Source organism: Aspergillus ochraceoroseus (genome assembly GCF_002846915.1).
Source record: "Aspergillus ochraceoroseus IBT 24754 chromosome Unknown P175scaffold_1, whole genome shotgun sequence".
Classification (NCBI taxonomy): Eukaryota; Fungi; Ascomycota; class Eurotiomycetes; order Eurotiales; family Aspergillaceae; genus Aspergillus; species Aspergillus ochraceoroseus.
This window is the reverse complement of record NW_024468476.1, coordinates 3477543-3499979: the sequence shown is the minus strand read 5'-3', so window position 1 is coordinate 3499979 and position 22437 is coordinate 3477543. Positions and strand designations below refer to the sequence as shown.

At 50.4% G+C, this 22437-nt stretch overlaps 11 protein-coding genes across 11 annotated transcripts; 8 read left to right on the top strand and 3 right to left on the bottom strand.

The window, feature by feature from the left end:
* Positions 1 to 10: 10 nt before the first annotated feature.
* P175DRAFT_0497936 (uncharacterized protein) lies at positions 11 to 430 on the top strand. The gene has a single exon (XM_040896399.1). The coding sequence runs from the start codon at positions 151 to 153 to the stop codon at positions 331 to 333; it is 183 nt and encodes a 60-aa protein (XP_040756218.1). The 5' UTR covers positions 11 to 150; the 3' UTR covers positions 334 to 430.
* Positions 431 to 452: 22 nt separating this feature from the next.
* Positions 453 to 1999, bottom strand: P175DRAFT_0497933 (lactate/malate dehydrogenase family protein). Its single transcript, XM_040896398.1, has 3 exons — positions 1369 to 1999; positions 1082 to 1311; positions 453 to 975 (listed from the first exon to the last, which is right to left on the bottom strand). The coding sequence occupies exons 1-3, from the start codon at positions 1640 to 1642 to the stop codon at positions 541 to 543; spliced, it is 939 nt and encodes a 312-aa protein (XP_040756217.1). The 5' UTR covers positions 1643 to 1999; the 3' UTR covers positions 453 to 540.
* On the top strand, positions 1983 to 3439 carry P175DRAFT_0513695 (O-methyltransferase). Its single transcript, XM_040898766.1, has 3 exons — positions 1983 to 2429; positions 2487 to 3239; positions 3292 to 3439. Exons 1-3 carry the CDS (start codon positions 2391 to 2393, stop codon positions 3331 to 3333), a joined length of 834 nt encoding a protein of 277 aa, XP_040756216.1. The 5' UTR covers positions 1983 to 2390; the 3' UTR covers positions 3334 to 3439.
* A 158-nt stretch (positions 3440 to 3597) lies between these two features.
* Positions 3598 to 5036, top strand: P175DRAFT_0497929 (putative NAD binding Rossmann fold oxidoreductase). The gene is made up of 4 exons (XM_040896397.1): positions 3598 to 4058; positions 4140 to 4235; positions 4295 to 4698; positions 4756 to 5036. The coding sequence occupies exons 1-4, from the start codon at positions 3776 to 3778 to the stop codon at positions 4882 to 4884; spliced, it is 912 nt and encodes a 303-aa protein (XP_040756215.1). The 5' UTR covers positions 3598 to 3775; the 3' UTR covers positions 4885 to 5036.
* A 478-nt stretch (positions 5037 to 5514) lies between these two features.
* Positions 5515 to 6884, top strand: P175DRAFT_0471324 (HPP family protein; the record flags this gene model as incomplete). The annotated part of the gene is made up of 3 exons (XM_040895082.1): positions 5515 to 5743; positions 5801 to 6234; positions 6306 to 6884. Exons 2-3 carry the CDS (start codon positions 5932 to 5934, stop codon positions 6882 to 6884), a joined length of 882 nt encoding a protein of 293 aa, XP_040756214.1. The 5' UTR covers positions 5515 to 5743; positions 5801 to 5931.
* Positions 6885 to 7056: 172 nt separating this feature from the next.
* On the top strand, positions 7057 to 9823 carry P175DRAFT_0554080 (ATP-binding cassette family ATPase ARB1). Its single transcript, XM_040900533.1, has 2 exons — positions 7057 to 8120; positions 8181 to 9823. The coding sequence occupies exons 1-2, from the start codon at positions 7521 to 7523 to the stop codon at positions 9447 to 9449; spliced, it is 1869 nt and encodes a 622-aa protein (XP_040756213.1). The 5' UTR covers positions 7057 to 7520; the 3' UTR covers positions 9450 to 9823.
* A 627-nt stretch (positions 9824 to 10450) lies between these two features.
* On the bottom strand, positions 10451 to 12246 carry P175DRAFT_0450782 (TFIIH complex kinase subunit CCL1). Its single transcript, XM_040894470.1, has 2 exons — positions 11736 to 12246; positions 10451 to 11645 (listed from the first exon to the last, which is right to left on the bottom strand). The coding sequence occupies exons 1-2, from the start codon at positions 12075 to 12077 to the stop codon at positions 10716 to 10718; spliced, it is 1272 nt and encodes a 423-aa protein (XP_040756212.1). The 5' UTR covers positions 12078 to 12246; the 3' UTR covers positions 10451 to 10715.
* A 74-nt stretch (positions 12247 to 12320) lies between these two features.
* P175DRAFT_0497926 (E2 ubiquitin-conjugating protein UBC1) lies at positions 12321 to 13990 on the bottom strand. Its single transcript, XM_040896396.1, has 4 exons — positions 13853 to 13990; positions 13351 to 13722; positions 12986 to 13290; positions 12321 to 12924 (listed from the first exon to the last, which is right to left on the bottom strand). The coding sequence occupies exons 2-4, from the start codon at positions 13609 to 13611 to the stop codon at positions 12750 to 12752; spliced, it is 741 nt and encodes a 246-aa protein (XP_040756211.1). The 5' UTR covers positions 13612 to 13722; positions 13853 to 13990; the 3' UTR covers positions 12321 to 12749.
* A 505-nt stretch (positions 13991 to 14495) lies between these two features.
* P175DRAFT_0471313 (proteasome regulatory particle base subunit RPT2) lies at positions 14496 to 16256 on the top strand (the record flags this gene model as incomplete). Its single annotated transcript, XM_040895081.1, has 4 exons — positions 14496 to 14684; positions 14752 to 14817; positions 14880 to 15948; positions 16003 to 16256. The coding sequence occupies exons 1-4, from the start codon at positions 14682 to 14684 to the stop codon at positions 16254 to 16256; spliced, it is 1392 nt and encodes a 463-aa protein (XP_040756210.1). The 5' UTR covers positions 14496 to 14681.
* A 378-nt stretch (positions 16257 to 16634) lies between these two features.
* P175DRAFT_0497925 (WD40 repeat domain-containing protein) lies at positions 16635 to 18674 on the top strand. Its single transcript, XM_040896395.1, has one exon. The coding sequence runs from the start codon at positions 16654 to 16656 to the stop codon at positions 18439 to 18441; it is 1788 nt and encodes a 595-aa protein (XP_040756209.1). The 5' UTR covers positions 16635 to 16653; the 3' UTR covers positions 18442 to 18674.
* A 599-nt stretch (positions 18675 to 19273) lies between these two features.
* Positions 19274 to 21747, top strand: P175DRAFT_0430223 (DUF803 domain membrane protein; the record flags this gene model as incomplete). The annotated part of the gene is made up of 2 exons (XM_040893417.1): positions 19274 to 20228; positions 20282 to 21747. 2 exons carry the CDS (start codon positions 19274 to 19276, stop codon positions 21745 to 21747), a joined length of 2421 nt encoding a protein of 806 aa, XP_040756208.1.
* Positions 21748 to 22437: the final 690 nt, after the last annotated feature.

The following is a 22437-nucleotide window of genomic DNA, read 5'->3' as shown; positions in this document are numbered from 1 at the left end:
AATTCCACACAGTATGTACAGAGAAGAGTACGTACTCTATACAACCGGCAAAGCAGAATACCAACCCTATACTTGCATATAACCCAAAACGTACGCATCAGATGTCTAAATTTAAATATACCTGGGCAGAATACAGGTCCTCACCAAAAGATGAGCAGCGAACCCTTGGTCCGTAATTTCCAGCAGCTCAGCCGTCGCGACGGTCCCTTAGTGGGAGGGGAGGGACTCCTCCCTGGGCAAACAACATCCGAGAGACGGTGGCAGGCAGCTCTCCTGGCGATTCTCGCTTCCCAGTTTACAGAATACTCCGACGGGTTCTCTGTCGGCTCCTAGGCCTTGACCGTGACTCAAGAGGAGCTTGCGGGCCTGTTTTAACGAACAGATGGTTTCGCAGGTCATCTCTTGCGTGTCGGAAGGCCCGGTGCAAGGTTAGGTTAGGTAGGTGTGTGTAGGTCGGAATCTCCAATTGTAATTACTCCATTAAATTATTTTACCCCATCCCATGCCTTAATGAAAAAAAAAATACTACAGACTAATCCATTACACCTCCTTGACGCGATCGAGTGTGCCCTTCAGAGCAGTGGCCGACTCGGCTATATGGGCCTTCTCGTCGGCGCTCAAAGGCATCTGGATCGTCTGCACGATGCCTCGTCTTCCCAGAACAACAGGCAGGCTGAAGCAACAGCCATATTCCTGCTGGAAGTGGCTAACCGGGCGGACGTTGTGCTTGTCCAGCAGGATGGAAGAGCAGATGCTGCAGACAATGGACCCAATTCCCAAGGGCATAGCACCCTTCGCTTTAATAATGCTCTGGGATCGATGCTTGCATTCATTCACGATTTCACTGCGATTATAAGCGGTAGCTGGGAGCGCCTGGTCAAGGGGCACGCCAGCCACGGTTGCAGTGGACCATGCAGGAACCTGCTGCTCGCCGTGAATGCCAACTGCGTAGAGATCAATTGAGGTGGCAGCGATCTACACAACGATACATTAGCGAGCGCTGTACCTATTACTGGGCCGCATCCCATCTTGTAAGAAAGAAAGAAAGAAAAGAAAAGAAAGAAAGAAAGAATGTACGCACCCCCGTTTTGTCCGCCAACAATCCTCGAAGACGCACAGAGTCGAGGAAAGTCCCGGACCCCAAGACCTGACTAGACGGAAGGCCGGAGAGCTCTCGCGCAAGAGATGTGAGCAAATCCACAGGGTTCGCCACAACAAGCAGGATCGCATCGGACCTGAACGGCTTCATCGTATTGACTATGGTGCGTAGAATCGCCACATTGCGGTACGTATATTCGAGACTCGTCTGGCCTAACTGGTGGTATAAGCGTGCTTGCACGGGTGTAACTTGGCCGCCGCGATACGCACCGATACAATACTTGGACCCTGCGGTGATGACTACCACATCGCATTCGGCGGCCTCGCGATACGTTGCTGCGCGCACCCGGGTGCCTCTGTTGCCGCTGTACGTGACATCAGAGAGGTCGCGAACTTGAGCGTCTCTCAGTTCCGATTTGACATCGACGAGGAGCAGCTCATTGGCGACGGAACCGAGGATGAGAGCATATGCAGCAGCGGCGCCAACTTGACCAACGCCGATGATCGCAATGCGCGAGATTGGCTTCGTTCCGGCAGAGCTCATTTTTGGTAGATGAATGACTCGATAGATTGTTTATATATGTTGGCAGCAGCAATCAATTGAATTGGCTTTTTTGAGGTTTCTTGAGACGATGATGGCGGCTCTATATTATACCTAGGTACCACTTGATGTAATATCTGGTGGCGTCCGTCAAGTTCCGGCCGAATGGAAGGAATCGTGATACTGGACCTGGTCAGTGGTCTGGATTTGTTTTTGATGGTGGAGTGACCATTTTCAACCTCACCCGTTGATAACCCTAAACGGGGTCAGTCAGTCATACACCGAGTTAAACGTCACCTTGATGACATGCTCGAGATCCTTCAAACAAGTCGGCAAAGAATGACACTGAGTCACTGCAACATTCTTCTTACAAACCCCAGTGTTCTTATGTCCGGCTCCTGGTGGTAATTACCCCTTATCCAGTTTCCCCGAGTGGGCTTCTCCGAGCTTGTCGGCCCTAAGTACTTGATTCAGCTATGTACCTGACGAACATCTCCGACAACCCGAGTCTGTTGAGAGTTGGGCGGATTTAGAAACGCCTCAGTACATTCCAGCCATAGGAAAAGAGAGATGCGGGAAATAATCCTGCCAACAAGTCGGCGTTTTGCTCGAGTAGGTAGCTTCGTCCGACGAATTCGTATATATATATAACAGGAGAATCCGGCTGTGATTCAGGCTTCAATCATCTAGATTTTTCTCCATCTTTTTTGTCTCATACATTAGTTAACTATTTCTTCTGACTTACTAAATCATGTCTCAGCACCAACCTCATCCTCGTCCTGGAGGCTCTGTATGTAACCCATTCCCCCGACTTTACGAAACTTACACGGCTAACGTTCGCTCACAGCGCGAGGATGACCGGGAGCTGAAGCTCCTCCATTTCATCTACGGCCAACCGAACCGAGATGAAATCCAAGGCAACCCCCAAAAAGTGCTCGACCTCATGGACGAATTCGGCAAGACATACCACTTCATGAACGTCGGTCCCGAGAAGGGCAAGTTCGTGACAGACATCATTGAAGAGCGCAAGCCCGGCACCATGATCGAACTCGGCTGCTACATGGGGTACTCTGCGATTCTCTTCGGCGACGCGGTGCGCCGGAACGGGGGTAAGCGCTACTACAGTCTCGAGCTCAACCCGGAATACGCAGCCATCGCCAACATGCTGGTGGATCTAGCGGGGCTGCGCGATTTCGTGCGCATCATCGTTGGTCGGAGCGATGTCTCGCTGCATAAGCTGTTCACCGGCCGGGAGGTGACGCAGGTGGAAGTTCTCTTCATCGACCACTACAAGCCTGCGTATACCACGGACCTGAAGTTGTGCGAACAGTTGGGAATGATTGTGCCGAACGTGTCCGTTTTGGCGGCGGATAATGTGATTTATCCGGGGAACCCGCCTTATCTGGAGTATGTGCGTAGCTCGGTGGAGGAGAAGCGCAAGGCAGCCGAACGAGGCCCGACCAAGTCCTATGATACCAGTGGGTTCCAACGACGCACGGTGCAGTCCTTCATGCTGGAGGATGACATCCCGAGTTTTGAGATTCTCGGTAACCCGAACCTGGTTTATGAGAGTGTTCTCCGGCAACCAGAGGGATGTCGGGTAAGTTTCTCTCTCCCGCTTCTGGTTAAATAAAGATGCTAATTTCGTAAAGGATGCGGTCGAGGTGACTCGGTGTGTGGGGATCCGAGAGTAAGTTATGGAGGGGCTGCTGGATAAGTAGACCATGCACGATAGTTACCTAGAGGATGGGCAATAAGCAATGTGATCAGTTATTAAGGACCACGAATATGATCCGGATGAATTCTACCTCATCAAATCAGAATTTGCAGTGGGTATACACCGTAGATGGTTGGAATTCGCTCATCGGAAATCAATCTGCTTTTGGTTTTGCCCCGCCAAAGCCTGAGGTTTCCATCGCCAGGACCTTCCCCCACACCAGCCAGATTTCTACAAGACGACGATGATGCTAGACTAGGGAATTTTCTGGGCTAGTTCTGGCTGATCTTTTTCATCTATATATATATCTCTCTCTCTCTCTCTATTGACCCAATTTCCGACTGCTGTATTCTCGCAAGTTCCTTCATTTTCTAGTTCTTACCCCTCATCGAAATACTTACCCCGCCACAATTACCACCATGGCCTCCAAGACCTTCAACGTCGGAGTCGTAGGCTACGGCTTCAGTGCAAAGATCTTCCATATCCCATTCGTGCAAGAAGTCCCTCAATTGAACCTCTATGCCGTTGTTCAGCGAACTCCCAAGCCTGATGATGACGCCGAAAAGGACCACCCTGGCATCAAGTCCTACCGAACCACTGAAGACATGGTCAAGGATGCAGGCGTCGATTTGGTTATCATTACCACCGCGCCGGAGTCGCACTATTCTTTGTCCAAGCTGGCTTTGGAGAATGGAAAGCACGGTTAGTTATCCGAGGATTCCATGTTTGACGCTTTTGCGTCGTCTAGTTCCGCTACTAATCGCGCCCCCGACCGGCTCCTAGTGGTCTGCGAGAAACCCTTCACTCCCACCTCCAAGGAAGCCGATGAACTCGTTGCGCTTGCCCAGAAAAACAACAAACTGCTCGCGGTGTACCAGAGTATGTTCCTCCTTCCACCCTGTCTTCTAGGATATATACTGATCAAGAACCCCACTTAGACCGTCGATGGGATGCCGACTTCGTGACCCTCTCGAAACTAGTGAAGAACGGATCTCTCGGCCGTGTCGTAGAATTCGAAACACACTTCGACCGCCATCGTCCCGAAGAGCCTGCTCCTGAGGTCTCGAAGTGGAAGAACAAGGTCCTCCCCGGAGGAGGCGCCATCTTTGACCTCGGATCCCATCTCCTGGACCAGGCTGTGCATTTGCTGGGCAAGCCTGACCGGGTCACTGGTTTCGTTGGCTCCCAGCGAGAAGTCAACACCTCTGGATACGAGGATTCCTTTACCGTGCTGCTACACTATAACGCGGGCGTGCTGGTTACTGCTAAGGCGGGTGTCGTCAGTCCTGAAGCAGAGCAGTTGCGATTCTGGGTCCGGGGAGACAAGGGAAGCTTCAAGAAGGTATTTATTTGGCCCGGTTCAATAATCTTGTCGCATAGTTACTCATGCTGCAACCAGTTCCATCTCGATGTCCAAGAGGACCAACTCAAAGAAGGTCTGCGGCCTAGTGACAGTGGGTATGGCAGAGAACCCAGTGAACATTATGGTATGCCTTGTACTCCGGAGACTTTCGCGTGTTACTGCTGATCATATCTCTCCTTGATAGGCTTCCTAACCACCGTCCAAAATGACACGCCCGTTAAAGAAGTTGTGCCCACTGTGGAACCACCCACATACACCGAATTTTACAGGAAGATGGCCCGAGCTCTTGCCGGCGAAGGTGACGTGCCTGTCAGTGGAGCAGAGGCGGCCAAGGTGATCCGACTGATTGAGTTGGTTCAAGAGAGTTCCAAACTTGGAAAGACCCTGGATGTCTAAATATACCGATCGAAGAGAACTTAATTGCACATACATGATGCAGCACTTGTTACAATGCTGGGAAGCTCAGTCCTTCACGCCGTAGTATATATCCACCATAGAATCTTAAATAAGTAGTTAGTTACTGAGAGAACCCGGGGTTCAGTTCTACTTCTTTGCAAAAGACAGCGGGAAAGCGCAAAAATACCTGGCGATGACGTCATAGGCGTAAATTACGTATAGCCGTACCAAATTACCTCTCGTAGGTCCCAACCCTAAGCTGCATGCGGAATTTCCATTAGCCAACGTAAACCTATGAGTGGAAGAAGAGCAACAAAACGCGGGTTCTCAATGTTCTCCCAGCATAAAAACCACAGAAAGATACACTGGAATACCGTATGTTCTTCTTTGCACTGCTCTCCGCGGAGATACAATTGCTGCGGTTGTTGCCATGCCCAGAGTGCCGCTTCTGCAGTCCATTCTCTGCGGTTTCTTCTTACTCCCGGATTTCACGCCGGACCGTGAGTCAGAAGCAAAATGATCGCTGTTACGAGATGTTGGAGGTTTTTCAGGGGCAGATGTCTTGACTAGACCTGATAATCACCGTCTCCCTGCTAAACTGCGCTGAATCATACTCACATGAGCAAATGTAAGCCTTCCGCAAGAACCCTTTTTTTTTATCGTCAACTGCTGACCTCGTTTTCAGACTCAACCCACATGACAACAGCTCGATTCGGTATTTAGCATCGATTGGGAGCATCCGCCTCGATAGACGATTCCCGGTCTTGAATCCCAAGTCGTTAGTAAGGAGCAACAACAACTCATGGCCACCGTGGCATGCTGGAACAAACTTCACAACCTCCAGCCATGCGTCAACACATCGACTTCTCTCGATGGCATTTGGACATCGATGCCTACCTAAATCCATTCATCCCGGCTCCTCCATGGCGCAGGCTGCCTCGACCAGTCTCTCACTTCCTTGGATATAGAGGAGACCAGCATCCAAGACCTCTCGGAAACCTAGTCATTGCCTTCTGGTCTACCCTTGGGGTCTTCTGCGGCGTGCTCTTAATTGCAGAGGTCTCCCTGCAGGTCCCTGCATTCCAGAACCACCATGCCCCAATCATTGTGGGCAGTTTTGTACGTACTCGGCTCCGCTCCTTGGATCTTCCCACGGCTACCTCTACTAACAGTGTCGTGTGATCCCATAGGGCGCCGCGGCCGTTCTCGAATTCTGCGCTATCGAATCATCCCTCGCGCAGCCCCGAAACGCCATTCTCAGCCAGTTCATTGCTAGCGTAATCGGCGTCTCCATTGCCAAGCTCTTCGCGTTGAACCCGCACGCTCACTCCATGCCTGAACTTGGAGGCGCGCTGGCTTGTGCCATCACTACCGCCATCATGCTACTCACCAACACTGTGCACCCGCCTGCGGGAGCTACGGCGCTTCTAGCCGTGACGGAGGCATATGCGGTGGGCTGGTGGTTGATTCCCATTATGTTACTTGGGTGTGTGCTGATGTTGGCGGTGGCGTTGCTGATCAACAATATTCAGCGCCGTTTTCCTCTGTACTGGTGGACGCCGCAGACACTTTCGGAACCACAACCGACGGAGGATCCTGAGCGCGGGGAGAAAGAGGAGGAGAGCTCAGTGAGTGCGTCTGATCTTGGGATTGCGGATGAGCCGATGCGAATTATTATCCAGAAAGGGCAAGTGCTGGTACCGGATGAGTTTTGGCTGTCTGTGGAAGAGAGGGAGCTCCTCGAGCAAATTCGTGACCGGATTCAGTAGCATTTGTTTGGAATCCAGGGTGTATATAGCATTGAAGTAGCAGTACTGTTCCCGAAGATCAAATATATCACGTGCTATTCAATGCCCGATCAGGCAAGGCCCCGCCACACCCGTGACCGCGGTCAGTGACGTGTTTCAGCCAATGAGATCAACGTTTGCCGCCCCACCACGTGAAGGGATTTTTACGGCTTTGATTTGCTTCGTTTCTCCTTCTCGCATCTCCATCTCGACTCTCGAGACCCCATCCATCATCATCATCAGCATCATCATCTTCTTGATCGGTCGCTATCAGACCCTTCATCCCATTGACACTCAGTTTGAAACCTTTCTGACCTTTTTCATTCATCCCTGGACCTAGAACAGGTTGTTCTCTCAATTCCTTGACCCCGCCCTATCGATAAGGGTTTTTTTTTTCTTTTTTTTTTTTTTTTCCAACGACCATTCCAACTTTCTCCCCCCACCCAAGCAAAAAGAAGGCTCTCGTTTCGCCCCCGCTATTTTTATTTTCTGATCCACCTTTCTCTCGTCGAGTTCATTTTTTCCCACCTACAACTCGCCTTCACGACACACGCTTCATCTCCCCTTGATTTTCGACACCTTTGATACCCCCTCCCTTAGTCTACGTTCACACTCAAAATGGTGTCCGCTTCTAAAGCTGCTCGCATGGCCAAGCGTGCCGCCGATGGCGATAAGAAGAAGCTCGGCAAGTCCAAGAAGGATGCCGTCGCCGAGGACTCCCCCGCTGTCGATTCCGATGGCACTGCTACTCCTGCTGAGGACCAGCCGGCCACCACCGACGCCAAGATGAAGGAGGTCGAGAAGCTCACAGCACAGATGGATAAGCACGGTCTGTCAGATCGTGTCACCACCGGTGTGCTCTCCTCCATGGCCTCTTCTCGCGATGTCAAGATCACCTCCACTTCCCTGGTGTTCCACGGCAAAGTCCTTATCACCGACTCTACACTTGAACTGAACTTCGGTCGTCGTTACGGTCTCCTGGGTGAGAACGGCTGCGGAAAGTCTACCCTGCTCAAGTCTATCTATCAACGCGAATTCCCTATCCCCGAACATATCGATATCTATCTTCTTAACGAAGGTGCCCCTCCCAGCGAGCTTGGTGCCCTCGAGTGGGTTGTCACTGAGGCACAGAACCAGCTGGACCGCATGGAGAAGCAGGCTGAAGAGATTCTGGAAAAGGATGGTCCTGAGAGTCCCATCCTTGAGGATTTGTACGACGTGAGTTTTTCTATATCACAAATCGCTGCTCTGGTTGTTGGCTAATTTTTATTCGCATAGCGTATGGATAAAATGGACCCCTCTACTTTCCACACTCGTGCTTCTCTCATTCTCACCGGTCTCGGTTTCAACAAGAAGACTATTGACAAGAAAACCAAGGACATGTCCGGTGGTTGGCGTATGCGTGTGGCTCTTGCCAAAGCTCTTTTCGTCAAGCCTTCTCTGCTCCTCCTGGACGACCCTACTGCTCACTTGGACCTGGAGGCGTGCGTGTGGCTTGAAGAGTACCTGAAGAAGTGGGAACGCACCCTGGTTCTGGTCTCCCACTCTCAGGATTTCTTGAACGGTGTCTGTACCACCATGATCGACATGCGCATGAAGCAGCTTCTGTACTACGGTGGTAACTACGACTCCTACCACAAGACCCGCGCTGAACAGGAAACCAACCAGATGAAGGCCTACAACAAGCAGCAGGAAGAAATTGCCCACATCAAGAAGTTTATTGCTTCCGCTGGTACTTACGCCAACTTGGTGCGTCAGGCCAAGTCCCGTCAAAAGATTCTGGACAAGATGGAGGCCGATGGTTTCATCCAGCCCGTTATCCCCGACAGAGTCTTCAGCTTCCGCTTTGCCGATGTGGAGAAGCTACCTCCTCCGGTTCTGTCCTTCGATGACGTTTCCTTCTCCTACTCTGGAAACTGGGAGGACACCCTCTACGAGCACCTGGACCTTGGTGTCGACATGGACTCCCGAACCGCCCTCGTCGGTCCCAACGGTGTTGGCAAGTCCACTCTGCTGCGTCTCATGACCGGAAAGCTCTCTCCCATTGGTGGTCGTATCAGCCGTCACACCCACTTGAAGCTCGGCGTGTACAGTCAGCACTCCGCTGAGCAGCTCGATCTTACTAAGTCTTCCCTGGAGTTTGTCCGTGATAAGTTCCCCGAGAAGAGTCAGGATTACCAGTACTGGCGTCAACAGCTCGGCCGTTACGGTCTATCTGGTGAATCCCAAACCGCCCTTATGGGTACCCTGTCGGAAGGTCAGAAGTCCCGTATCGTCTTCGCCCTGCTCGCTATTGAGAGCCCCAACATGATTCTCCTCGACGAACCGACCAACGGTTTGGATATCCCTACCATTGACAGTTTGGCCGATGCCATCAACGCCTTCAGTGGTGGTGTTGTCGTCGTCTCCCACGACTTCCGTCTCCTGGACAAGATTGCCAAGGACATCATGGTGTGCGAGCACAAGACCATCAGCCGTTGGAATGGCAGCATTGGTGAATACAAGGACCACCTGCGCAAGAAGATGCTTTCCGCGGGTGCTGTCTAAACCCCTTCGTATGGAGATAAAAACAAAAGGGAATCGGTAGAAATCATTTCTTCTTTCTACTTATGACTGGGCATGCTAGAGATGAAGATGACGATGCAAATAAAAAAAAAAAAAAACAACTGGAAGAGGAAAAAGGTTTGACAGGACTCGGGAGTGATGAACCGTCCCGGGTGATCCATATTCAGGGGAAATGACTAGCCTGCCTTACCGCGCGGCGTTGTCCCCTTGTGCTTTCTCGCTTCTGGAGATATTATTTGCTTTTTATTCCTTACTGGGTGCTTTTAGATGGCATGTTTCATACCTCATCCCCCACTAGACTTGAGCGTTGGAGGGTTGAATTTGATCCGGATATGTTTTTTTTTTTTTTTTTTTTTTTCCTTTGCTGTTACATGATTGATGTCTTCTGTTATAGATCTTGGATATGGAGGACTCCATCCAGTCCGTCAGTGGGGTTTGTGGTTTGTTCGATGAATGAAAAACTGAATTTTCAGATGCAATTCTATTAAAGACTTGTAAGCTTTATATACATGCAGGGGACAAATATGAAGTCTCTATATAAATAACATTAACCCCAGAGAGAGATTAATGCCTTCTGCATAATATACATACATACATACGTATATATTACTACTAGTACCAAGGTAGTAGTAGTATACCAGACAGACAGTACTCAATCTCTCCTCCAAAAGACAGCAATATAATGAATATAATAGACCTTAAAGTAACCCTTTGATACATGTATCTATATCTACATATAACCACTAGTTAGGTCGCAGCAGCAGCAGCAGCAGCAGTTATAACAGGAGGATGAAGTCCAGTTACTACCTGATCATGTACTGCATTGTATGAAAGGGGGGGAACATTTTGGAAAAATACTTGATGAATATCCCATCCTTCCTTGTTCCCCCCCCCCCCCCCCCCCCGGCCTGGTGTTCTACAGAAATAACAGTATCATGCCTGAATAACTACTTGTAGTCTAGCAGATCAGTTGGTTTTGTATTGAGTTGGTACATATATATATTGCGAACGTCACTATACGTACTTAAAGCTGACTTGTTTTCTGGAGTCTTCAGTATGGGTAAGGATAATTAATTAGGTATGTATCTGGAAAGTCAGAGCTTGATCTATAATGTGCTGCTTGGTTAGGGGATTGGTTTGTTTGTTTTGATATAAAGTAAGACGGAAATTGGGATGGTCATGTCTTTTTTGATCGGTTGCTTGCTGGGAGAAATTCGAAAGTATGTATTATTTAGCTTGAATTAGAGATTATTCCAAAGGCTGCGGTTCTTTTGTCCGCTGCATGACCAATTCCCCCCCAAAGATATCCTGTGCCTCTCTGCTCTTCTGCTCCCGCTCTAGTTTCCGTTTTTTAGCTATTCGCTCCATTTCGCTTTCTGGTGTCGCTGGATCACTTGGAGCTGTGGCGGCGGCGGCGGGGATGCGCTTGTGGCCCGCCAGGTTCACCTTTTCCGGGTTCTGGCAATGATACAGCTTCTTGCCAATGCGTCGCATCACTTTCTTTTGATCTGGGTCCGAGGCTAGTGGTGTATAGGATTGGAGGAGGTTGGAGCACTTCGTTAGAGTAGTGTAGAGTTTTGTTCGAAGCTCGCAGAGTGGGTTCCCGGGCTGTGAGTTAGGGGCGCCAAGTTTGGAGTCGAGATAGAACTCAGCTAGAGGGCTGTCGGCGATCATAAGAGCTGAGAGCCAGATTTGAGAAGGGGTGTAGAGAAAGTAGGCGTCTGTCATCTGGGCGGCAGATTTGAGGATTTCGCGGGTGGTATGGTGAGCTCGGGCGAGGCGGTCTGATACAGAAGATGATGGAGGCGCATTTGGAGAAGATTGGAGAGAGTGTAGAGCCCGGTGAAGGTCCTCTGGTGTTTGCTGTGGGAAATGAGGTGCGGGTTGGCCCTGTCCCTGCGCGATGGCTTGTAGTTCCATTATGCCCCCCTCCAGGCCGCGGAAGGGGTGGCGGACATCAAAGGTGAACCGGAGACTTTGCATGACAAGAAACTCTGGGGTGATGATATCTTCTGCTGTCGTGTCACCGGGAACTCCGTCTGCGAATTGCCGGAGAGACATGCAGAAGTTGTCGGTCTTGTTCGCCAAAAAGAGAGCACAGGGCATGATAGTTTTAGGATGATATGTCATGGGAGAGTTGGTAAGATAGAATCGACGGAGGTATTGTATCGCGGTGGCCTAGGTGATATGAAGCAAGAGTTCAGCGATTGCCTACTGCCTGGATGGGCCTGGACTGGAGAGCCTTTGATCATCACGCGACGAACATACCCTTACTATCGTTGGAAGTGGAGGCTTATAACTCTCTCCGAGCTGGATAATCTGCTCACAGAAATACCGCACCAAGTCCTGCTCCTCCTCTGGTGTCAGACATTCAATGTCCCTTTCTTCACCAGCTCTGCTATCTGCATCACTTCCATTCGGATTTGCGGTTGGGGTTCCTGCCGCTGAAGAGTTGGCCGATTGTCGTGCCTCACGCGCCCTCCGTAGCGCAACTCGCACACGGTCACTGGCGATGGTGTTTGTATTTTGCCTTAGTGATTGCAATGATTCCTCCGTGAAAGACCACAGTTTGAACTGCGACGAGGTGCGATAGAAATCGTCTTCGATCATGTTGAAGGGGCCAAGAACCGATAGCTGCAAACTGTCGTGTGCGGTCAAAAAATATGGATTTATAAAAAAGCCCGAAGCCCGAGAGGTAAGTAAGAGGAGATGCGCTCGTTATACGAGTGCGTATATGTCTCATTTGCCCATAACGAGGTTGAGAGTAATCGTGGGGAAGTCGGCAGGGTTTGGAGGTCGAACTTGAAGCTGGTTGACGTGACGGTCCACGTGCTTATCGATATGTACCGTTTCCAGCTCAATTTAATCGTTTACTTGGACACCACCACAATCAGCACGACGGCTCAGGACTACTCTAACTGAAGTCTTCCTTATTCATTACTTCTACGAGAATCCACCAAGCTGTGTACAGTCCCTTCGATTTTCAACACAAATTTCATATTCGTTCGACCTGCGGCGAGAGATGAGATCAATGTAAAGAGACCAAAGCATCAAAACAAAATGAGCCAAAAGGAAAGAGAAAGATTGCTTCACATGCTCGAAAATCAGTGATATACTAAAAGTCGGTCGTGACCCATTAGTCTGGATGATATAACGCCCCAAAGCCCAGCAACAGGGCAAGCTAAGAAACCAACGCATTCGCCAGGCACCATGCTCGTCATCAAGTCCACCCAATCAGCATGCCTTATAATAAACAAACCAACCAATTGTAGCCCAAGAGAATCACGATTCCCCGAGGAGTCGTGCAGTAACATCACCCATATAGGCCTCCTCCAGCTCATAGTCCTGGCCGTCATTTCGGTCAATCCCATAGTACTTGAAGGCGGCTACGACTCGGTCGACGTCGAACCCCATGCTGCAGAACCTATCAATAAGCTCTTTATTGTAACCATCGTACCTAGCAAAAGGAATAAGTTTGCTTCCCGTCCGTCTTCGCCAAGCTTCAACAAGGTACTTACTTAGACAAGTCCTCCTTCTCTCGGTCTTCCTTCTCTTTGATCTCTAGCTGTCGAAGAGATTCATCCGTCGCGCCGCCACTGCCTTCTCCAGCCGGTCGCCGAGGAGCTCCTGCATATACTGTCGCCCACTCTCGAGCAACACGCTCAAATTCCTTCGGTTTTCGGAGAAGCATGTTGGCAACCTCCGCATCTTGTGGGTCCTTGGGCTCCGGAGTGCTGAGCAATGACTGCAGCGACAGGAGGGCCGCCTTGATGGTCAGGATGGGAGACCACGCAGTGGATAGAGTGTCCAGACAAATAGCACCCTAAAATGTCTATACTTAATGATGGTCCCTTCGTCTGGGCCAGGGGCTCTAGGGACTAACCGTCTGGCTGCTGACATTTGGATGCCAGACCTTGGTTTCAAACTTCATCACGGGCGGTCGAAACGGATATTCGGGAGGGATTTTGATATCGACCTTGTATATTCCACCCTCATAGGGAGTACCTGGAGGCCCTGGGAATGTACCTCGAAGATGCGTGATATCATCATCATCCCCTACAGGTTCAGCCGTGATGTGGGAGTGGGGATCTGCGCAGATATCTGCAATCTCCTTCGCGATGCGTCGAGCACGGTTCGAAGCCATGGGTATCGAGAACGAACGATTTTACAATCAATCAGGAGTCAAGGAGCGATTGGGGTTCGAAGGGGGAGCTTTGCAAACAATAGGCAGGAACCAGTGAGGAAGGTCGTGAAGCTACTGGCCCATAAGACGCTGTTATTAATGTTGAAAGCACGCCAAGCTTCGGGAAACCCGGGGGGAGGAGTTCCTTATGGAAGTGGTAGAGAAGTGTGATGTGGGTAATAGGAGGAGAAGGATGATATACCTGGGACTGAGGAGGGAGATTAAAAAGGACGGTGCTAGAAGAGCCTCAAGCTAGGTTGGAGGGGAACCTGAGGGGTTGACTAGGCGGCAGAGAGAAGTAGCTCCTAGCTTGTCGGTTATATCGAGGTGTAGCTACTTGGGTAGAAACGATGATGAGAATCGAGGAGGAGAGAGAGAGGGTGATGTGGAAGATGGATGACTCCCGAAGCTTTCTGTTCCTATTATTCCGGCAAGACAAGACGAAACAGCATCGCTTTTATTTTGATGGCCGATGGCCGATGGCTATTATTACTCCATAGGTACTCCATATTCCGTCCAGAGGGCCAACCAACATCCAACAACCAACTTATACTGCGCCCAAAGCCAAGGACACATGCCTAATTACAAGACGGAGTACTGTCTGTCCTCTTTTGAATCCCGATGGATTCCTCTATTATGTATCCGTAGATTCCAAACATCGCCAGATTATGAGATGAGATTATGAGATTATGAGGCGGCGGTCCCGTGCCATGAGATTAGTCAGAGAAGGCGGTCTGGAATCCAGAAAAGAGGAAGATGATCTGCCAGCCAAAAGAAGTACACCGCTTTCCCAACACAAACACACGTAGTCAGCGCCAAGACCAGCAGATGGAAGGCGACCACACCAGCTCCCAAAGCTCCCATCTTGCCTCGAGCTCTCTCGCTGTCTCTCCTTGTCCCATCTCTCATCCGCATCTCCATCTTCAACACTAATTTCATTCTAATTTGTCCATAATCTTATTTTGTTTCAGTCGAAACTCTGCCTGTGTTGAGTCTTATCTTTTCCCAACCTCACCTCACACGCTCGGACTATGGTTAGTGCTCGCTCTGTTATCTTCTCTTACTCTGCGTCTCCTGTCTGACAAATCGATAAAAAAACAGGGTAACCAGCAGTCCAACATTGGCGGAGGCGGCGGAGGAGATGGCCGGGATGACAAGGACAAGAAGGTGGGGATTTAACTGTCCTTCCAGATGATTCACCAGCCCTGGTCTCACAGTTTCTATTACAGAAGGATAAGCCCAGATATGAACCACCCCCTCCTCCAACCACCCGTATCGGTCGCAAGAAGCGCAAGGCCGCCGGTCCCAGCACTGCATCCAAACTGCCCGACATTTTTCCAACATCACGATGTAAACTACGGTATTTGCGAATGCAGCGAGTCCACGACCACCTGTTGCTAGAGGAGGAGTACGTCGAGAATATGGAGCGTCTGCGGAAGGCCAAGGCACAGGCTAGCCAAGACAATATTAGCAGGGGTGATTTTGATATCATGGACAGGAATGCGGATGAGCGTAGCCGGGTTGATGATATGAGAGGCAGTCCTATGGGAGTCGGTAACTTGGAGGAGTTGATCGATGACGACCATGCGATTGTCTCGAGTGCTACTGGCCCAGAGTACTATGTCTCAATCATGTCGTTCGTCGACAAGGACCTTCTCGAGCCCGGTGCGAGTATTCTTCTGCACCACAAGTCGGTCTCGGTGGTTGGTGTGCTGACAGAAGAATCGGATCCTCTTGTCTCGGTCATGAAGCTCGACAAGGCGCCCACTGAGTCCTATGCGGATATTGGTGGTCTGGAATCTCAGATCCAAGAGGTCCGAGAATCTGTTGAGCTGCCGCTGCTGCATCCCGAACTGTACGAGGAAATGGGAATTAAACCGCCCAAGGGTGTCATCCTCTACGGTGCCCCAGGAACCGGAAAAACACTGCTCGCCAAGGCTGTTGCCAATCAGACCAGCGCAACGTTCTTGCGTATTGTGGGAAGTGAACTCATCCAGAAATATCTCGGAGATGGTCCCCGGTTGGTGCGACAGATTTTCCAGGTGGCCGCGGAACATGCACCCTCCATCGTCTTCATCGATGAAATTGATGCCATTGGTACCAAGCGTTATGATTCCACTTCTGGCGGTGAACGAGAAATTCAGCGAACTATGCTAGAACTTCTCAACCAGCTGGATGGATTCGATGACCGTGGAGATGTGAAGGTTATCATGGCCACAAACAAGATTGAAACCCTGGACCCTGCCTTGATCCGTCCTGGACGTATCGATCGAAAGATTCTCTTCGAGAATCCGGACCGTGAGTTGCCTCTTCGCCAACGTCGAACTACAACCTCTTGCTAACAATTCTTAGAAAACACCAAGAAGAAGATTTTCACCCTGCATACTTCAAAGATGTCTCTCGGCGATGACGTCGATCTGGACGAGTTTATCAACCAGAAGGATGATCTCTCCGGTGCGGATATCCGCGCCATTTGCACAGAAGCTGGATTGATGGCTCTCAGAGAACGCCGGATGAGGGTCCAGATGGATGATTTCCGCGCGGCTCGTGAGCGGATCATGAAGACGAAGCAGGATGGTGGCCCGGTGGAAGGACTGTACTTGTAGATGCGCATACAGGTGTTGGTGTTGTACTTATGACCACTATGGCACAAGTCATGGCACCATTGGGCGTAGAGATTTAAAGTGGTGTATTCTAATCCCGATGAGGTCATACTATTTAGCCATTGACTACGTTTATTTCCCATCGTCTGAACTCGTGTTATCTATCCATAGATATATCCTCGTTGTAGTAACGATAGTTTAAATGCATTCCAGGACGGAGTAACGGTCTGTTACAGTAGTTGCTGTACTTGTATGTCGGGGGTTGACGCCCCGGAGCGGCAAACATTGCAAACTTGCAAAACTCGTCAAACATAGCTCTAAACCTTCCTTGATCTAGAGCCAGTTGAACTGAGCTCGAGCAACTTGAGGAGAAGAGACAACGAAACGGAGACGGCTCACCATGGACGGTTTCGACGAGGAGGCTTTCAAAAAATTCTTCCCATCGGGGTTTGGGAAGCAAGAGAAGAAAACCGACGTCAACGCCCAAATCGACCTCACCAAACGCAATGCGAAAGCCGATGATGACAACAATGAGAAAGCACCGTTGACCAGCGATCCTAGCGCGGCCGCGAAAATAGAAGATGAGAATGAGGAGCCGAGTCAAGAAAAGGAAAGCGACGACAGTCATGCAGACTCAGACAGCGACGGCGATTCAGATGATTCAGATGATGAGGACGAGTTCCCTGTGTCGCATGAGCTTAGTATGAAAACACATGAGCGCGCGGTCACGACGATTACTGTTGATCCATCGGGATCCAGATTGATCACTGGCTCTACAGACTGTACGATAAAACTGCATGATTTTGCATCCATGACTCCGTCGACAGTGCGCTCGTTTAAATCGGTTGACCCCTCCGCTAAAAAGCAGTCTGCGGCCCAGGAAGCGCACGCGGTACACTATGCGGCCTTTAACCCCCTCTCTCCCGGCTACGTTTTGGTTGTCTCTGCGACGCCCCAACCGCGGATTCTCAATCGCGATGGCGATACAATTACGGAGTTTGTGAAGGGTGATATGTACCTGAGGGATCTCCATCACACTAAGGGCCATATATCAGAGGTGACGAGCGGCGCATGGAGCCCAACAGATCTCAACCTGTGTGCTACTGCTGGGACTGATAGCACGGTTCGTATATGGGACGCTAATGTCGGGCGATCGCAAAAGGAGGTCATTATGCACAAGTCAAAAGCTGCTGGATCCGCTGGTCGGAGTAAAATGACTGCCCTTGCCTGGGGTTCCCCGAAACAAGGCGGCCCCAATGTCCTTGTAGGTGCTGCCCTTGATGGCAGCCTACTGATGTGGAGCGGAAATGGCCCGTATACAAGACCTAGTGCTGAAGTTAGAGATGCACATGCGCGGAATACTTGGACGAGTGGAATTGACATCAGCTCCGATGGAAGACTGGTCATCACCAAGGGAGGAGACGACACTATCAAATTATGGGACACAAGGAAGTTTAAGCAACCGATCACAACAGTTGTGCATCCTTCTAGCTCCTCTCGATTCCCTTCGTCGAATATCATTTTCTCGCCGACATCGGCTAATGTGGTCACCGGCTCTGAGACCGGTCACTTGCACATCCTGAATCCCGCTACTTTGAAGCCTGAGCTGGTCACACCAGTCACTCCTGGATCTCCATTGATTACCGTGTTGTGGCATGAGAAACTGAACCAAATTCTGACTGGATCTGCCAATGCTGAAACTCATATTCTCTATAACCCGAACATGTCGACCAAGGGCGCTGCACTGGTCATGTCAAAGGCTCCAAAGCGCCGTCACATTGACGATGATCCAACCCTCACAATGAATCTAGCCCAGGGAATTTCGGGAGACTCGGTCGTTATCGGATCGAACGGCGTTCCCCATTACAGCTCGGCTACCTGGTCCGCACGACACCCAACCATTGGCTTAACAGCTTCGGGTCGTCCAAGGGACCCGCGACGGCCTCACATGCCCGCGCAGACACCCTTTGCGAAATCTCAACCGGACGAGAAACATATTCGAGAGAATATTCCGCTCAGCTCTATGCGCGATGAAGATCCGCGAGAAGCACTCTTGAAGTATGCTGAAAAGGCTGAAAAGGACCCGATATTTACAAAAGCTTGGCAGGAAACACAGCCTAAGACCATATATAGGGATCTTAGTGACGATGATGAGCCCGAGCCGGATAGGAAAAAGGCAAGGCGGTGATCAAGAAAACTTGGAGCCACAAGGTATCTAGCTAGCTATCATTTTGTAATATACATAACTATATGTCAAGGAACTGCCGCTAGACCGGACGCGGCTTTTAATGAATTTTTGACAACATAAACTCTGGTATTTGTGCTCGGTGACAATGCGCAGGGTGAGGGTGGGGGAGAAGGTGTAAAAGGATCCTCCGGATCGACCAGAGAGCCCAATGAAGATACAGCTAGCACATGGCTCTTCAATAGTCTCGGGTTGCTCCTCCTTCCTCGCTTTGCTTAGATCTCGCACCGGAATACAATGGTCGTGTTCAGTCCCTAGCCTGTCCTTGTCGTCGACTCGTCCTCCTCTTCTAACGCCGCGCTGCACGTGCGACCGCCTATCTTTCTGTCTCCAACTTCGACTTCGCCTCCTCGACTTTCATCTATCATCGTTTATCTCCTCTCCGTTCCTCCCTTTCCTCGCCCGGTAACCCGCGGGATCTTGGGTCACCTTCTGATTTAATCTACCAAGTCCCTCCTTTTGATCTTTTTCCTTGTCGGAGCTATTTTTTTTTTTTTTTTTTTTTGTACAGAGCACATCCCCAGTTCGGGTGCCAGTAAGCTTAGGGGCACAGGATGCGGTTCTTCTCATCAGCATGATCAACCCTCCTCCAAATCGCTGACTCTTTGAATATTTGGAAGGATTAGAGATCATTCGTATCGCCTGTGAACCTCTTGGTGGCATTCCCTTGATTTGATACCATCCTCTGTACTACTACTACTGTGGCTGTGGACTTGGTGCTGCTGACTGATTCATTGCCTCATCGTTTTGCTCGTTTGATTTGATATTTATCCAAATGGATCTTACACACCAGATCCCTTTAGCAGCCGGACTGCTCACAGTGCTTGCTTCATCTGTCACTCCCACGCCGACTGTCCTCTCAACCGCCAGTCCTTCCTGGTCTCACGCCCTCCCCACTCTAACACCATCCCCCGGAAACGATAATGGCGACGAACGAGGTCCTTACGCGTGGTCCTCTCTGATTGGTATCGTCACCGCCCTCATAGGAAATGTGCTGATCTCGCTGGCCCTCAATATCCAACGTTATGCTCATATTCAGATCGGTAAGGAATGGGAACATGAAAAGTTACGCAAGGAATTAGATTGGAAGCGCGCACAACACGGCCAGGCGGCTACAGTCCCTTACGGAGCCGTTGACGATATCGACCAACCCCAAGCGACAGGACGTCATAGTGCAGATGGAGACGAATCAACCGGCCGATCTGGACGGAACTTTTATCTGCAGGATGAGAACACAAACCAAGAGGACCAGTTGAATGATTCGGTGCTGTCAGACCAGACTGTGAGGCCTGAAAACGAGTTGCGCCATGGAAACCGCAAGTCGTATCTTCGATCTCCATACTGGTGGGCTGGGATAGTACTCATGACTATTGGTGAGATTGGAAATTTCATGGCATATGGGTTTGCCCCTGCGTCGATTGTTTCTCCCTTGGGTGTGGCTGCTTTGATTTCGAATTGTGTCATTGCACCTTGTTTGCTGAAAGAAAAGTTTCGGACTCGGGATTTTTGGGGCGTTGTCATCGCTATTACTGGAGCCGTGGTGGTTGTGCTGAGTGCCAAGTCATCAGAAGAGAAGATTGGACCACATGATATCTGGGTAATGATTACGCGCTGGGAATTTGAGCTTTACCTAGGCCTTACTGCTACCCTGATTGTGGTTCTGATGTGGGCAAGTGGCAAATACGGGTCACGGACTATTCTCATTGACGTTGGGTTGGTTGGACTGTTCGGTATGTTGTTATTAACGAGCCAACTTATCGCGTGATTGCTAATTGTTGCCTAGGTGGGTACACTGCTCTCTCGACGAAAGGCGTTTCGTCCCTGCTGTCAGGCACTTGGTGGCATGTGATCACCTTTCCTATTACATATCTTTTGATCTTTGTCCTTGTTTTCAGTGCCTTGATGCAAATTCGATATATCAACCGAGCTCTCCAACGGTTTGACTCCACTCAAGTTATTCCAACACAGTTCGTTTTATTCACGCTGTCTGTCATCACCGGCAGTGCTGTTCTATACAGAGATTTCCGATCCTTTACCCCTAGCCGCGCGACAAAGTTCGTGGGAGGCTGCCTCTTGACTTTTCTGGGAGTGTACTTCATCACTAGTGGACGGGTTCGCGCTGATGACGAGTCCTCCTACTCTGCCGAGGATGAGGAAGAAGCTATTGGCCTCTTATCTGGAGAAAGGTACCAGGATAGTGTTGACCTTTCGCCTCCTCCTCCTCGTCATTCCCGGGTGAATAACCGAGTGCGGCCAAGATCACCGGAGCTCTCCAACGGTGGGCTTCAGTCCCCATCTGGGTCTCTCCTCAGTCGGGATATTGAAGATGTTGATGAAAATCAAGCCACACCACGAGTAGCATTATCTGCCGCATCTGCCTCCCCTGTTGGCTCTTTCGCTGCCGAATCGCTTTCCGAACCATCTCCTGGCTCTTATTCATCCTCTAGAGCACAATCACTTCTGAGGAACCCGTGGGCTGAGTCTCTAGAAGAGACCCCGAAAACCACCCAGTCCATTGACCCTATTAAACGGCCTGTCACACCTCCAGGACAAGGACTCAAAGCAGCCAGCTCATCTATGTTGCTTCGATTCCCTCCAGCTCCGGGTGCGGACGAGGCTAGTGCATTAATTCCGACGGGGACGGAGAGTACAGCCGCGCATCTTCCGCACCACACTGTGCCCCAGACCCCACCAAGGAGGGCACGAAATTCCATTTCCTCACGCTTTTCCCCAGGCCCTTTACTCCCTACTCTTTCAGCAGGGTTCAGTGCCGTTATCGCCGAGTCGCTTCTTCGTGGTGAAGTGAGTCCAGCCAAGGAGCGGAGGACTCCACGGCGGCCCGGCCGGAAGAAGCTTCTGAGTACCACAGTGATAGAGAATATCCCTCGTAATCCAGAAGGCCAAGGGGATAGCCATGGGCTGAACGCCAACCCTTGGAATAGGGACGATTCTCGGCTCTCCCTGGCCGCTGCTCGACTCAACTCAACTGGTGATCTGGCCACTGCGCCTGTGAGCACCGGGGAATTGACACCTAGCGTTGCGCCCGAGGACATACGTCGAAATCACTCCGATGGTATTACCACAGTCTCGCGACTCCGCAGCCTAAGTGACTCGTGGAGCAGGGGCTTCTCGTGGCTGGGCGGCGCTCTGCACAGGCAGAACGCTAGCCAGAAGGCACCTGAGAATGTACCCACAGATGAGCATCGTGCCAGTGTGCAAGTGGATAGGGATGATCACAGGGGGCTGTAAAGTTTGGGCGGTGTTTTGAGGCAACGAGTGTGAGTTGCCCCAGTACATATCATTTTCTCTGTCACTTTGTCTAAATAATGTAATTCCTGGTGGACATTAGCTGTATACTTTATACCATTGCGGACAGCATCTTGAACATACATAGCTGTTATACTTTAGAATCACACATGCGCCTTCTTGTCTGTCTGTCGGTAGAAATCGCAAGTTCTCCTGCATCCACATATTTTTTTTTTGTGTGACAACATATAGATGATGCTTGTATTTGATGCATGGAAGTCACCCGGTCCTCGCAGCTGCTGCTATGCAGAGCCCACTTCAATAGGTGGAAATGGCATCCCTGGATAGCATCATGCAGCCCAACTGCCCAGTGTACAGTAACATTTCACTAACTGTACTAGAGAGAGGATCACTACGCGATTCGCAGCTTGGATGCTAGGAATTATTTCTACAGAGTACGTGGGATTATTCTTGAAACCGACGACCCCTCTCATTTCCCCTCTTCCTGTTGCATACCGTTGCATTTAGCCGTCCATCTTTTCTTTTCTCTCTCTCTCTCCCCACAGCGGGCATCTCGGCTCAATTTCATTCATCAATATGCTGTCAGACTTACCCTTCTCGGTATCATCCTGACCCGGAATCATCTCCGAGATACCTGCATAATCCCATCTAGACTTGGATGCTCCAGTTGTC

What these genes read in the sequence shown, in the direction of transcription:
- P175DRAFT_0513695 (XM_040898766.1), top strand. Translation starts at nt 2,391, where the DNA reads ATGTCTCAGCACCAACCTCATCCTCGTCCTGGAGGCTCT. An exon ending in ATCCTCGTCCTGGAGGCTCT is followed by an intron (nt 2,430 to 2,486) that starts GTATGTAACCCA and finishes GTTCGCTCACAG; the next exon opens with CGCGAGGATGACCGGGAGCT. An exon ending in GGCAACCAGAGGGATGTCGG is followed by an intron (nt 3,240 to 3,291) that starts GTAAGTTTCTCT and finishes AATTTCGTAAAG; the next exon opens with GATGCGGTCGAGGTGACTCG.
- P175DRAFT_0497936 (XM_040896399.1), top strand. Translation starts at nt 151, where the DNA reads ATGAGCAGCGAACCCTTGGTCCGTAATTTCCAGCAGCTCAGCCGTCGC.
- P175DRAFT_0554080 (XM_040900533.1), top strand. Translation starts at nt 7,521, where the DNA reads ATGGTGTCCGCTTCTAAAGCTGCTCGCATGGCCAAGCGTGCCGCCGAT. An exon ending in TCCTTGAGGATTTGTACGAC is followed by an intron (nt 8,121 to 8,180) that starts GTGAGTTTTTCT and finishes TTATTCGCATAG; the next exon opens with CGTATGGATAAAATGGACCC.
- P175DRAFT_0497926 (XM_040896396.1), bottom strand. Translation starts at nt 13,611, where the DNA reads ATGGCTTCGAACCGTGCTCGACGCATCGCGAAGGAGATTGCAGATATC. An exon ending in CAAATGTCAGCAGCCAGACG is followed by an intron (nt 13,291 to 13,350) that starts GTTAGTCCCTAG and finishes TAGACATTTTAG; the next exon opens with GGTGCTATTTGTCTGGACAC. An exon ending in GAGAAGGAGGACTTGTCTAA is followed by an intron (nt 12,925 to 12,985) that starts GTAAGTACCTTG and finishes TCCTTTTGCTAG; the next exon opens with GTACGATGGTTACAATAAAG.
- P175DRAFT_0497933 (XM_040896398.1), bottom strand. Translation starts at nt 1,642, where the DNA reads ATGAGCTCTGCCGGAACGAAGCCAATCTCGCGCATTGCGATCATCGGC. An exon ending in AGGGTCCAAGTATTGTATCG is followed by an intron (nt 1,312 to 1,368) that starts GTGCGTATCGCG and finishes ACCACCAGTTAG; the next exon opens with GCCAGACGAGTCTCGAATAT. An exon ending in TGTTGGCGGACAAAACGGGG is followed by an intron (nt 976 to 1,081) that starts GTGCGTACATTC and finishes ATCGTTGTGTAG; the next exon opens with ATCGCTGCCACCTCAATTGA.
- P175DRAFT_0450782 (XM_040894470.1), bottom strand. Translation starts at nt 12,077, where the DNA reads ATGATCGAAGACGATTTCTATCGCACCTCGTCGCAGTTCAAACTGTGG. An exon ending in CACTTCCAACGATAGTAAGG is followed by an intron (nt 11,646 to 11,735) that starts GTATGTTCGTCG and finishes CATATCACCTAG; the next exon opens with GCCACCGCGATACAATACCT.
- P175DRAFT_0497929 (XM_040896397.1), top strand. Translation starts at nt 3,776, where the DNA reads ATGGCCTCCAAGACCTTCAACGTCGGAGTCGTAGGCTACGGCTTCAGT. An exon ending in TTTGGAGAATGGAAAGCACG is followed by an intron (nt 4,059 to 4,139) that starts GTTAGTTATCCG and finishes ACCGGCTCCTAG; the next exon opens with TGGTCTGCGAGAAACCCTTC. An exon ending in ACTGCTCGCGGTGTACCAGA is followed by an intron (nt 4,236 to 4,294) that starts GTATGTTCCTCC and finishes AACCCCACTTAG; the next exon opens with ACCGTCGATGGGATGCCGAC.
- P175DRAFT_0497925 (XM_040896395.1), top strand. Translation starts at nt 16,654, where the DNA reads ATGGACGGTTTCGACGAGGAGGCTTTCAAAAAATTCTTCCCATCGGGG.